This window comes from Callorhinus ursinus, unplaced genomic scaffold (assembly GCF_003265705.2).
Source record: "Callorhinus ursinus isolate GAN/ISIS: 27379988/994484 unplaced genomic scaffold, GSC_fseal_2.0 scaffold52, whole genome shotgun sequence".
Taxonomy (NCBI): domain Eukaryota; kingdom Metazoa; phylum Chordata; class Mammalia; order Carnivora; family Otariidae; genus Callorhinus; species Callorhinus ursinus.
In genome coordinates, this window is record NW_027397114.1 from 8,031,601 (window position 1) to 8,045,579 (window position 13,979).

A 13,979-nucleotide genomic window follows, 5' to 3' on the forward strand; every position below is an offset into this window, starting at 1 on the left:
GCCAAGGTCTTCAGTGTTATGTTTGTCTCCAAATTCTGGAATGCTTAACCCTCACAAAGCCTGATGAGCCAGGTGCTACTATTTTCTTTCTCCCCACCCCCCCCTTTTTTCTTAAGATTTATTTATTTATTTGAGGGAGAGAGAGCACCCATGTGCAAGTGGGGGAAGGGGCAGAGGGAGAGGGAGAGAGACTCTCAAGCAGACTCCTGCTGAGCAGGGAGCCCGACGTGGGGCTGGATCCCAGGACCCTGAGATCATGACCTGAGCTGAAATCAGGAGTCGGACGCTTAACCAACTGAGCCACCCAGGTGCTGCCAGGTGCTACTCTTTTCACCACTTGCATTTAACTAATGCTGTAAGCGAGCAAGGACATGGAGTCATTGTGTAGGGTCACAGAGGTGGCATGTGGCATCACCAGCATTCAACTCAGGCTCGGTGGCATGAGAGCCCTTGTGCTCACCCACCACAGGTGCTAGCTCTGAGAACCAGCAGCCTGGGCTCTCCGGCTTTCTGTGTGGTTGTGGGCAAGTCGGTCCCGGCCTTCACGGCCTTTGGGGGTCTCGGTGTTTCCCTCTGTAAAACGAAGGGATTGGGGAAGTGAACAAAGCCATTCTTGTGGCCTGGGCTCTTACAGAGAAGAAAACATCAGGCACCAGTCTCTAAGATGTGTGGCTCAGAGGATGGGAGGAACACCCCCAGAGGGTTCATTTCTAGAGGGCTAACACCTAGGGAACTGGGGGTCGGTCACTCCATCTGTGGGCCCTCCAAGATTTAAAGCTTCCACTTGAAACTGAGGCAGATGTTGCCTCTTCCAAGCCAATTCCACTCCCTGGCTGGGCAGTGAAACTTCCATGGAGGACGGGATCCCCAGGGCCTCTGATAGAGGGCGGGTCCAGATGTGGAGGGTAGGAGAGCGGGCAAGCCCTGGCCGCAGGATCCAAAGCTGAGGAATCCCACCAAAGGCCAACTGATTTCTAATTACCTTTGCCAAGTTTTAGTCACGTGGCCTAAGTGACCTAGCTGGTGACCTTGAGCAGATCCCCTCATAGGCTTTGTACCTCAGTGGCTGCCTTGTAAGGTAGAGCTAACAACAGATCTGCCTCATAGGTGAGGATCCAAATAAATCTCGTAACACCCTGCCTGGAACATAGTCAGCACTTAGTAAACGTGAGCTGCTAGCCGCCCCCCCTCGTCACCTCAGAGGACAAAAGTAAATAGATCAGGGCTTCTGTAAGAAAGTTTCGCCAATGTCCAGTTTTGTTAGTTTTGGTTCCTCCTTTACCATGAAGAGGGCTGAGTGCTGGTATCTCTGGAGGCAGAAGGAAGAGCTAAGTCAGCTGGGGAGATTTTGCTCAGTCCATAGAGGCCCTGGGGGGAGAAGAGAGGGGTATGGGCAGCTCTAGAGAGGGGACAGGGTGGGCCCTGGGGCAGGCTGCCCTTTAGGCCTTGAGGAGAGGCTCTTGAAATGACTTACTGTTCCTTGGGAGAGGGGAGTCCAGGCAAAGGGCTCCCCATTAGGCGCTTGATGGACCACATCTGAATTTGTGGAGAGCCGCCTATCTGTGAATTCAAAATGGGATCTAAACCGAGGGGACTGTGGGGTGGGTCAGTGGAAAAGAGATGGGACTTCTTACTTCAGGAGGATTTTCAGCCTTTCCTCAGCTGGACACGGGGAGTCTTATACTATACCTTTTGGACCCTGGATCTGATCCCATGGTGGTGAGCCAATTTCTGGAGAAAAAAAACTGTGAAAAGGACGGACCGAAGCTGGAAGGGAAGGTTGGATTGTATGACCGGGAGTGTACGCTGAAATATTATTGGCCTGCCTTCAGATATTTCCTTTTCGGTGCTTTTAACTTTGTGGAAAACTGTGGGCATGGTTTAGCTATCTCCAGGGACCAAATGTAAAAATGTCTTGTGAACATCAGAAACCTCGCCCCCAAAGCCGTTCTCTTTGGTTTCAGCAGTTCAAGTGAGGATTCCCCCAACCCACTTCCTTTCTCTCCAGCCCCATCGTGGAAAATGAAGTCATCGGTGGTCCTCCATTCAAGAAGAAAACCAGCGCAGAGGCTGCCTTGGGTTCTGTAAAGCCTTGTGGAGAGCGCTTCCAAATCTTCGTGTGAGGGGGTCTCCGAGTGGGGGAGGGGGGAGCCAGAGGAGGGGAGGCAGGAACAACGAAGACATTTTCACCAAGCTCTTGGGATCGTGGAAATAAATGCCTGATACGCTCACAGTTTCAGGGATCCAAGACCGAGGATCTGAGGTCATTGTTATGCCTGTTTTTGAGGCTCTCTCCAGGCCCGGGAGGACTCTGTATACCCCACAGCCAGCTTCCATACTTAACCGTGAGGTTCTGGTGCTGCCCGGTGGTCCCCAGGGAACAACCTCAGCTGGGAATCCAGAGCCCTAGTTTTGGGGATTGTCTCGGCGACTTACTAGCCATGTGACCTTGGGCCAGTCACTTAACGGTGCCTGGCACATGGTAGGTGCTGCATGAGTATGGATCAAATTAATAAATAAACAAGTAAACCACCTGTTTGAACCTCAGTTTCCTTATCTGGGAAATGGGGGAATAATGCCTCCCCAATAGGCTGTGATCATGTAGGTAAAATTGCTTCCTAGAAGTGCTTCCCAAACTTCCTTGGGCTTCACATGAGTCACCTGGGGAGCTACTCAAGCACAGATGCTGACTCAGCAGGTCTGGGTTGGGTGGGCCTGACTTCTGCATTTCCAGCTAATCCTTCGGGGATGCCTATCCATACCACACTTTGAGTAGCTAGGTCCAAGACCCTAAAGTCCTTGAAATTATTAACCTTATCTTTTTAGCCCATGGAGTCTGGACAGTTGATCCAACTAACCAGTTGACCCAAGGTGCCCATCCTGGAGGGGTTTCCTGGGACATAGGACTCTCGGTGTTGGAACCAAGAAAGTTCCAGGCAGACTAGAACAAGTTGGTAACCTTATCAGGATAATGGAAAGAAAAGGGGTGCTTAGGTCTGAGCTGCTGTGTGAACTAGGGCAAGAAAAAAACTCAGGAGAGGCTGTTTGCTAAGGAGAGGAGCATCTTCCTACCCAGAGAAGTTACGTGACTTGGTCCACATCACACAGCTTCTCAGGAACAAGGCTGGGGCTACAGCTCCCACCTTCTGACCAGCTACGTAGCTCGGCGCTTTCTCCACCAGTCCTTGCTGCCTTCTCCAACACATTCCTCCCTATTCAGCGAACACAGCACGTTTATTTATAAATCGGCTTGTTTGGAGCCTGAAATTGGGCGCAGCTGATTTTGGCTGTGAAGAGTTCAAATTTTTCCTCTCTTTGTTTTGGTTTGCTTCACCGTGTTTTGTGAACGAAAAACGCAAAGTAATAAAAGCACAATGAGGCCGCTAAAGTGGTTTGACTGGGAAGCCTCCAGAAATGTGGCAGCCTCATCATATGCAGATGGATTTTGTGTCTGTAGATGGTAGATTGGAAGCCCACGAGGTTTACTTCCAGGGATTTACAAACCCCAAATAAATAAAGAGCTGGGATCTCTTTCCAGGCTGTTTCTCCTGGAGGTAGGATGGAAGGTTGGGGGAAGCAGCCCTGCTGGGCAGGTTGCTGGAGGCTTCTCTTAGGCTCCTTAGTCCAGGTCCTTAGAGGAGCTGCTAGTCATCGGGCCAAGGTAGGAGCTGCAATTTGCAGAATGCACTCAAAATTCTTGACACTTTGTTCTGCACACTGCAGAAGTCCTAGAAGAAAGTTGCTTTTTATTATTAACACTGAATGTAAGTTCAGGTTTTTTGGGGGAGGTGGAGTGGAGGAGAAAGGGGGTGGAGACAGAGAAAGAGAGAGAGGTTGGCTTCATTTTCTCTGTGACTCTACCTGGTGTGGGTTCCCAAGGCCAGGAGTCTGCGGGCAGCCCCTGATCAGTGCTCTGTGCAAATCTGTTATCATTTCCAGGACTGGGAGAAGAGAGTCTTAGCCGTGCCCACAACCAGAGGAGTGATCAGCTCAAGTGCCGAACACTGCTTTTCAAACAATGAGGATGGCAGCTTTTTTGTTTGTTTGGTTGGTTTTTAAGATTTTATTTATTTATTTGACAGAGAGAGAGAGCACAAGCAAGGGGAATGGCAGGCAGAGGCAGAAGGAGAAGCAGGCTCCCTGCAGAGCAGGGGGAGCCTGATGTGGGACTTGATCCCAGGACCCTGGGGTCATGACCTGAGCCGAAGGCAGTCGCTTAACCAACTGAGCCACACAGGCGCCCAAGGATGGCAGCTTTTATTTTATTTTTATTTTTTTTAAAGATTTTATTTATTTATTTGAGAGAGCGAGAATGAGAGAGAGAGAGAGAGAGAGAGAGAGAGAGAGAGAGAGAGCACATGAGAGGGGGGAGGGTCAGAGGGAGAAGCAGACTCCCTGCTGAGCAGGAAGCCCGATGCGGGACTCGATCCCGGGACTCCAGGATCATGACCTGAGCCGAAGGCAGTCGCTTAACCAACTGAGCCACCCAGGCGCCCGGATGGCAGCTTTTAAAACAGCTTTTACCAGTGTCTTAAGCCTGAACATAGCAACAGCTTCATCTGATGTCTTTAGCAATAAAATGCGCAAGTGTGCACATTACGTGTATGCATGCCTACATATATACACACACAGGGGTACTGTGCACAGGAGAGCCCTGATAAAACACACAAATTGAAAAACTTGCTTCCTGGGGCGCCTGAGTGGCTCAGTCGTTAAGCGTCTGCCTTCAGCTCAGGTCATGATCCCGGGGTCCTGGGATCGAGCCCCACATCGGGTTCCCTGCTCAGCGGGAAGCCTGCTCTCCCTCTCCCACTCCCCCTGCTTGTGTTCCCTCTCTCGCTGTGTCTCTGTCAAATAAATAAATAAAATCTTTAAAAAGAAAAGAAAAGGGCGCCTGGGTGGCTCAGTTGGTTAAGCGACTGCCTTCGGCTCAGGTCATGATCCTGGAGTCCCGGGATCGAGTCCCGCATCGGGCTCCCTGCTCGGCAGGGAGTCTGCTTCTCCCTCTGACCCTCCCCCCTCTCATGTACTCTCTCTCTCTCTCTCATTCTCACTCTCTCAAAATAAATAATAAATAAATCTTTAAAAAAATAAATAAAAAGAAAAGAAAAGAAAAAAACTTGCTTCCCGTGGTCCATAGAGAAACTTGAATAGTGACCAAAGGAGATTTTCAACCTCAGGCTCCAGGCTGAGACCTGAAGAAGTGGCCTCCAGGGTCACAGGTCTGCTGGGGTGAGTGGGTGATACCTGATTCTGGCGGGAGGGAGATGGCCAGTCATTCGAGCTCGGAAACCCCATTTACATTCTTGGTGCTGGGGTTGATGGATGGGCTCATATGCACTCATGTTCTAGGATCAGAAACCCCAGCACCTCACAGGACACGTCCACGCACCTGGCGGCAGCAGGTTAAAGGACTACAAGGGGGTGCTCTCAGCCTGAGCCCGGGCCCTCCTCATACCCGGCCTCTGCATTCCTCTTCTTTCCCTCACACTTAAGAGTTCTGGTATAAAGCAGAGCTTCCCTGAGAACTTCTCATTCACAAGACAGCTCTGCAGAGCCCTGTTTCATGGGGTTGAAGTTTCCTGTCGCAGTGATGAACTTCCACGAATCCTACCCCCCCACCCGGCAGTGAGATCACAGTGAGGACACACAAAGGCACCACGTGGGAAAGGTACTGCCGACCACCTGCTTTCCCTAGAGACTGGATATTCTGGGGGGGCGGAAGGTCCTGGAAGTCTGCAAGCATATGTGGGGTGCTACTTGGCCTTGCTGGACCGTAGGCAAATGTGGAAGGTTAACCACAAGACCCCTGTGTCTCCTCCTGGTCCCTCATTCTCCAGGTGAGACTTTCTCTCTCGCTACCCAGCTAACCTGCTCTAAACGCTGGAGTCAACGCTTACCTTGTCACCGATCCTAAGGGTAGCTGGGAACCAGCGTTAACTCTGTGAGATGCCTGGCTCTGTTATCTTGGGAGCCCTGGGCTACGTGTTTTGGCTCGAGAAGTCCAAAGACTCTTAATATCCAGTGACACATCTTTAGCTCTTTTTGCTGTAAATAAACCAGGCTACCCGATGGCCTCACCACTGTCCTCCCTGGGGTCAGCCAGGCTCGCTCTGACCTGGCAGAGGCATCTCAACTTTCTCCGCTTGCAGAGGTTACGGCATAGGCCTCACCGAATCCTCACACATTTCTTTCTTTTTTTTTTAAGATTTTATTTATTTATTTTTAAGATTTTATTTATTTATTTATTTATTTATTTATTTATTTATTTAGGAGGGGCAGAGGGAGAGGGAGAAGCAGGCTCCCCGCTGAGCAGGGAGCCCGATGTGGGGCTCCATCCCGGGACTCTGGGAATCATGACCTGAGCCGAAGGCAGACGCTTAATTCAGCTGAGCCACCCAGGCGCCTCCCCGACCACCACACACACACTCACACACCCTTCTTCACTCTCAGTGTTCTTTCCCTTCAGGAATCACGAACAGCGAGCACACTCCCACTGGGAAGAAGCTTGCTGGAGTTTGGGAGTGGGGCAAATGGTGCTGTGCCCTGCATTTGGCCACACTAGGAACTGCCCCACCGGCCACTTTAGACACATAAAGGTCATAGATGCTTTGCTAGTCAGACAAGGGCAGAAATCACCCTCCCGCTGGCCGGGAGTGCTGGGAGCCCAGATCATTTTAGCCCCTGGCTGCTCTTCTCTCATTAAGGCAGCTCAGTTACAGACCTTTCTGTCCTTCAGAAGCTTGGAAAGAACCCTATTCTCTTGGCTGCCCTGTCTTTTTTCTTTCTCACATTCTGACCCTCCCCATAGCTCTTCCTTGTCTGGTTTATGAAAAAAAAATTACACACACACACACACACACACGCAACTGAAGTCCAGCATGTTTCCCACTCGGATTGTCAATGGTGGCCTCACAGAGGATAAACCACGAAGCATCTGGAAAACCATGGGTCAAGTGTTTGGATGTGTCTGGTTATTTGTGGACTCCCTACCCACCACCTCAGGAGGCCTTGTACTTTTGCAGTGACGTGCATAAAAGGGCGTGACTCAGTGGAGACTGATGTAACATTTATTTGCTGCTGATATTCTTTACTTTGAATGAGGTTGAGCTATAGATTTTAATTTTAAAATTGTCTTCAGAAGCAGCCCCAACTCATCCCTGGGACAGAATTCCCTTAAAGCCAGGTGAAGTTTGAGAGCCTAAACACTTTGTTCCAAAAGCTTCCGGCAGAGCTGGGGAGGTGGGAGTGACTCTCCAGGTCAAGGTTTTCCACAGAAAGTCCCTCCTTCCCACGCCAGCTTCCTCTGTCCCATCCGTTCCAACAGCTTTGCTTCTCAACAGAATCCAGCGGAAGTTCCCTGCTGAGTACGTCTCCAGAAGCCCTCCTACCACCCTGTGTCTTCTCTTTAATGGCTATAAAAATCCATCTCAGAGGAGGAAAGGTACTAGGCTGGCAGGCCCTGCCTTTGAAGGTACTTCCTGGCACTGACAGAAGGACAGGCCAGTGAACACTGTGGACACCACACGTGCCACTGGAATCTGGAGCCCCACACCACCTGGTTCGGCTCGCCAGGCCAAGGCTGGGTCGCAGTTGGGGTAAAGCCCATGAGGTGGGCTGCACACACATTCCATGTAGGACTGGTTCTCAGCAGAAAGGGGAACTCTAGGGAGTAAAGCCTAAAAATGCAACTTTCGCCCCCACAAGTTCTTTCCTCTCCGCACATTTGGCCTTCCTCTGGTGACAACATGCCAGACAGAGCCGTACCTGTGTTTAGCAGATGGCTAGAACATCTTCAGACTTCCTAAGCCACCAAGGCTGGGGCAAAATACACTGAATCCATAGCCATGAGGACCAGCTCTGGAGTCTATGGACCCTGGAATGCGGCGGCCCCGATCTTGAGTCTTGTTCTCTGTGTCCTGTGGAGGGGCATTAGGTGACTCAGGTGGGAGGGGCCTCTGGGGCAGGACCACGGGAGGAGACCACTGAGAGACCCAGAAGGGGAGACCCCTCACATCAAAACAGGATGAAATTAGGTTGTTGTCCCTTAAGAACCTCACGTGGTTGCTTTTCTGCCCCCTTGCTTCAGTGCGTGGTATGCGATGGCCAAACTGTGGTTCTGGCACCATTAGCCATGGTCTCATCTCCATCTTCCCAGCCAGGGCAAGTTCAGAGGAAGCCAAGAAAAGTCACTTCTCCGCTTTGCTTTGACTGGTCTTCTTTGGGGTCCTGGGGTCTTCTTTCCTATCCTTCCGTGGGGAGACCTGGTGCTCTCAGCACTGCTCAGCCTCCACGAAGCCCTCTTTCTCGTGGCCCGAGGGCTCAACCTCCGTGTAGGTGGAGTGGTTGGGGTGGTTGCGGAATCTCACTGCCGGCCAGTGGTGAGGTCTCCGCTGTGGGCGGGGGGTGGGGGCACAGAGTCAGTGGGTGTGGCCTCACCCACCTGGGACCCCACCCCCACCTCCTCCCTGACCCCGGACAGTGCTGAGCACGGAGACTCTCTTCACCAGGGCTCTGGGGCCTACTCTGAGCCAGGTGGAGTTCAACCCCCCTCCCCGGAAGCCTCCCACCATGGTGATCCCTCCACTGCTGGGAGCCTTGCTGGGAGCCCTAGGAGTCTGGGAGGAGGGCATTTTACCCCTCATGGCATGGACTGCAGGACACACGTGAGAGCCTTTAGCAACGTACCGAGTAGAGCCCTGAGACCATGAAAGGTGAGGCAGTGGGTGAGAGAGGGAATGATCTGCGAGGTTCTGGAAATACCAAGATAACCCTCCAGACAGTACAGGCCCTGGAGACGGCTGGGGAGCTTATGAACATGCACCTTCCTGGGCCAGTTTCAGACCTGCCCCATCAGCATCTCTGGGGCTGGGGATCTGCAGTCCCCCGGGGTGATACCCAGGGAGGCTAAAACTTAAGGCTGACTGGTTAGGGCTTACAAGAAACAGGGGCTTCTAAGCAAAGAGGAGGAGATCCCCTGCGCCTCTGGGTGACCCCTGTGTGGGAGACTGTGGTCAAAGAGGCAGCCCCACTAGACCACATGCAGAGCTGGTGAGGAGCTGAGAGTGGAGGACAGGGCCAGGAGCTGCCAAGCCCTGTGGCCCAGAGAGAAGGGGGCTGGCCTTTACTTCCCAAGCTGTACTTCAAGCTGGTTCTTCCGAATTCTGAGACATTCCAAACCATAGCATCCTCCATGAAAGCTCCCAGAGAGAGCAACTCTTACGATTACTGTGTCTTGTCAATTCTAACCTAAGCACCCACACAACAAGCAAAGGGGCAAAGGTTTCAGTTCCACTATGGCTTTGAATAAGCAGCCGACCTGGAATTTGGGGTGAAAGACCACAGAGCATTAAAGAATGGCCGCACAATCTCTTTCTTTCCTCTGGGGATGCTTCTGATTTCACCAACGGGGGAGCGAAAGGCAGACAGGCTGTTCCACAGGACAGGAGGGGTGCAGCACTCCTGGGGGAGACTCAGGGAGGGGGGTTAGGGACTCCAAGGTGCGCCAGGATGGAGTCAAGGACGGTTCCTCAGGAAGGAACAGGAGCCGGGCACGCGGGCAGGGAGGGATGAGGTGGGGAGGGCCAGGTACCCCGTGGCTGGGGAAATGCTGATGCGGAGGCAGATGGCGGAGCTGGAGCCAGATTCTGCACTGACCTCGATGAAGAAGAGCGCAGCATTGGAGGTGGGGTGGCCGTTGATGTAAATCCCAGCCAGGATGATGGCTGCCACCAGGAGGACTGCCAGCACGATGCCCACGATGGTACCCAGGTTCATGGGGGGGCCCTTGGTCTTGGGGGACAGGTTGTTCTGAAGGCCTGTGGAGAGACCGATAGGGGAGGGAGTGGCTACTGGGGAGCAGGGAAGGTGGGGCCATAAAGTCCCAGGTTCTGGCAAAATCTCAGAGATGAAAACTGGCAGAAACTTCGGGCATGCTTATGAAATAGGTAAAAAGGTGGGGCAGGAGTGGGTAGAATCATGAGTATGGCGTTCACACTGCACTGGGCAGGGTTCAGGTGGTTTTCCAAAATCACTTAAAAGTTGCCCAAATGTCTAATAAGGATTATAAGAGAAGTTCTCTCCAACACATGTGCCACTTAAGTGCTTTTAGGGAGTTCTCACAGGTTAAGTGATGGTGAGGTGTTTTGGATCTGGAATATGGCTCCCTGGTTCAAATCCAGGCTCTGCTGCTTACTAGCTGGGTGACCTTGGGCAAATCACATAAACTCTCTGTGCCTCACTTATCACTTCTATAGAACAAGGATCATAATGATTACCTAATAGGGTTAGTGTTAAAGCCATAAGGGTTAAAACCGGATCATTCACGTCAACTGCTGAAGACCGGGGCTGGAATCTCAGATGACCTCAGTAAGTATTAGCTATTTTGATGACAAAATGACCATATTTTCATCTGTCACTGTCTACTGCCAGACCGCGGCCTCCTGGAGGGCAAGGACTGTGTTTTATTCATCTCTGTGTCCTTAGCTCTTAGAAAAAATGGCAGGCCCCATGGTAGGAGCTCAATAAAAGAGTGAACCAGGTCCTCTGAGGGCTAATAAACCAGCAGGCAATCTCTGAGAACATCCTGAGCATTTGAAATACATCCCACGGAGGAGGCTGAGTATCGCCATAGACTATCAAGCTGGAAGGTCATCTAGTCCAACCCTTTTCTTGTATGACTGGAAATACAGAGAGGTAAAGTGATTTGCTCAAGGACAGAGTCAGCCGGCCACTAAGAAGCCTATATTCCCATATTTCCTGGGGTGGCTACTTGCTGCTTCTCCCTACCCTACAGGGATGTGGAGATAATGACGTAGAAAAGACTGATGAGCACATAAGCAAAAGAAGCAGCAAATCTTTTCTTACATGGGTCGTGGGTGAAATGGCAATCAACAGGCGGTGGGGACTTTTAATAGGATGTCGCACGCATCCCCAGTCACTGTCCTCCCCTCCCCTCTTCTCTGCAAGCAGAAGAAAAACCCAAGAGAGAAACTGTCCCCGGGGCACTCCAGCGCATGGTCAGTGCTGCTATCTGCCAACAGGTGAGGTGACACGCCCCACGCTAGCCTCCCCCGACCTGGCAGTCAGCCTGCAGCCCGCAGAGACCTTGGCGATCAGATGGTCAGGGTTTGGGCTGACCCAAAAGCTGCGTGGTGCAGAGCGAGGGGGACGTGGCCCAGCCCCCACTCCTCACTCCCAGCCTGGGCACACGATGCACACTCACTCATGAGCAGTCATGCCTTCGTCTCTGGGGGGAGACTGGATCACACCCTGCTGTATCAACTGCCTCTCCTCCCCTGCGGGTGGGGATAGCAATGTCCCGGTCCCTAGAGTCTAGAAGGCATGTCCATCTCCCCCGTGCAGTGGTTGCAGTAAGGGCTCCAGCTGGCTCTGGGCCAAGGGCAGGGAGGTGGGCCATGTTACGTCACCAGAGAGCACATTATCCTCCCAGTTGATCTCGGGAGCGAAGGACCCCAACTTCTGGTGCCCTGTAAAAAGTGGGGTAGGGGTGCCTGGGTGGCTCAGTCGTTAAGCGTCTGCCTTCGGCTCAGGTCATGATCCCGGGGTCCTGGGATCGAGCCCCGCATCGGGCTCCCTGCTCGGCGGGAAGCCTGCTTCTCCCTCTCCCCCTCCCCTTGCTTGTGTTCCCTCTCTCGCTGTGTCTCTCTCTGTCAAATAAATAAATAAATAAAATCTTTAAAAAAAAAAGTGGGGTAGACAACTTTTGTGTACTCTCTGTCAACGTGGGCAGGGTATCCAAGGAAACAGCGTGGGAGAAGCGGCTCTGCACCCCTCACTGACAGCAAGGCCCCTGGGGACAAGAGGTGGGGCCATTGGTGGCAGGCCACACACTGCCACGTCTGCTCTGGTCCCACTCTTTCTTCCTCCTCTTGCTCTTTTCAGGGCAGTGAGTAGTCAAGACAGATCTCCAGGAGGTTCCAGGCTGATGAGAAATGTCTAGATGTAGACATGTTCCTTCAATCTAGTGGGCCTGTGCCCAGGAGCCCAGCAGGAGGTGTGGGCCACTGAGGCCGCTGTCACTCCCCTCCCCCCCACCTCAGAACCAAAGCAGAGAGGCCAGGGGCCTGCTGCACACTCTTGGGGGGCGGGTTCCAAGAGGCAGTGGGTCTGATGAAGAGTGGCAGGCAGCTCTGTACTCACCGTCCCCTCCTGCATAGGGATTCAACTTGGTGTCATCTTCAAAGAGAAGGAGAGAAGGTGTAATGTTAGTGGAATCATTATGGCCTTGGTCACTTTAGGTCCAGATGGGATTTTAGGGAGGTTTAGTCCAACCCTGCGTTTTACGTGGGTTTTTTTTTTTTTTCTGTAAAGATTTTATTTTAAAGCAATCTCTACACCCAACATGGGGCTCAAACCCACAACCCCGATATCAAGAGTCTCATGCTCTACCAACTGAGCCAGCCAGGTGCCCCTAATCCTTCATTTTAGAGGCAAAGAAGCTGAAGCACAGAGAGGGGAGGTGACTTGCTTAAAGTCACACAGCAGTGTAATGGTGGAAGTCCACCAACAAGCCAACTTTTCCTAGTCTCGTGTCATTCATTCAAGCAATATTTATTGGATGTTTACTACGGAGTTGAGCCCTGGGAGTAGGCACTGGGGTTTGACAGGGTCTCTGCCCTCAGGGAGTTAACAAGTGGGGGAGATGGAGTGACAATTAAAACGCAGCACACTGAAGCTCTGATTGGGGGCCTCACCCAGACAAAGGGCGTCAAGACGGAGGGGCGAGACGTGGGGCCAGGGAAAAGGGTTCCAGACCGAGGAAGAAGCATGAGCAAAGGCCCAGAGTCAGCAAGGATTTGGCCAGGTGGGGATAAAAAGCAGTGCCGAGTAGCTGGAGGGTGGAGAGGGTGTGAGTGGGGTGTGGTGAGAGATGAGGCCGGGGGTGGGGTGGGGGGGGTCTGCGAGGCCAAGGTGAGGACCTGGCACGTTCTCCTACGGGGCGCCAGGAGGCTGAGGAATGGCTGAGGAGGCTAAGCAGCGCTCTTGTGTCACAGATGCAGTTCTGCTTGAAGATCTCCCCTGGCACACAACTTGGAGGAAAGATTTCCACACCACAAGGTGTGTGTCCTGTGGCTTCCTAAATAGGTTCCAATGGTTGACCCTCCCTGTGGCTCTTCCCCACAGACTGTTTTCTCCCACTCCCAGCTGGTTCCCAGCTGCCGTCTTGCTGGGAAGGGGGGTGCATGGACTGCAGACTGGTTCCCTAATTAGTGGATTGCAGTAGAGTCCCAGGAAGACTCACATGGTAAAGAAATGTGTGCAACAGGTGTTGAATGAGTGGTCATTTTTCTGAGTTAGTTGTCACTTCCTTTTTTTTTTTTTTAAGTTTTTATTTATGTGACTGAGAGAGAGAATGAGTGGTGGGGAGGAGCAGAGGGAGAGAGAGAGAGAGAGAGAGAAGCAGACTCCCCGCTGAGCGGGAACCCTGACGCAGGCCTTGATCCCAGGACCCGAATGGAGATCATGACCTGAGCCAAAGGCAGACGCTTAACTAACTGAGCCACCCAGGTGCCCCAAATAAAATCTTTAAAAAGGGGGGGCGCCTGGGTGGCTCAGTCGTTAAGCGTCCGCCTTCGGCTCAGGTCATGGTCCCAGGGTCCTGGGATCGAGCCCCGCATCGGGCTCGCTGCTCCGCGGGAAGCCTGCTTCTCCCTCTCCCACTCTCCCTGCTTGTGGTCCCTCTCTCGCTGTGTCTCTCTCTGTCAAATAAACAAAATAAAATAAAATAAAAAGTTTTTTTTTTTCAGCACCAAGAAAAGCAGTCAAGGGGCGAGATCGCTGCTTTTGAGACGAATGAGACCTGGCTCCTCCTCTTCTGGCTGTGACCCTGGACAAGTCACTGACCTCCCTGAACCTTAGTGTCTCCTCTGTGAAATGGGGATGTAACAGCATCAACATGCAGGACTGTTAGGAGGACCAAGTGAGTGTTGATGCCTGCACAACGTTAGCACGTGGTC

The 13,979-nt window shown here is 52.3% G+C and overlaps 1 protein-coding gene across 1 annotated transcript in view; it reads right to left on the minus strand.

The window, feature by feature from the left end:
- Positions 1-7,056: 7,056 nt before the first annotated feature.
- The window catches only part of PLXDC1 (plexin domain containing 1), a 55,566-nt gene continuing 48,643 nt past the window's right edge, over positions 7,057-13,979 (minus strand). Inside the window, exons 12-14 of the mRNA XM_025859402.1 lie at positions 12,163-12,198; positions 9,658-9,818; positions 7,057-8,393 (exon numbers count right to left, since the gene is read on the minus strand). Of these exons, the coding sequence (XP_025715187.1) occupies positions 8,274-8,393; positions 9,658-9,818; positions 12,163-12,198 (317 nt within the window). The 3' untranslated portion in view covers positions 7,057-8,273. The remainder of the gene's footprint in view (positions 8,394-9,657; positions 9,819-12,162; positions 12,199-13,979) is intronic.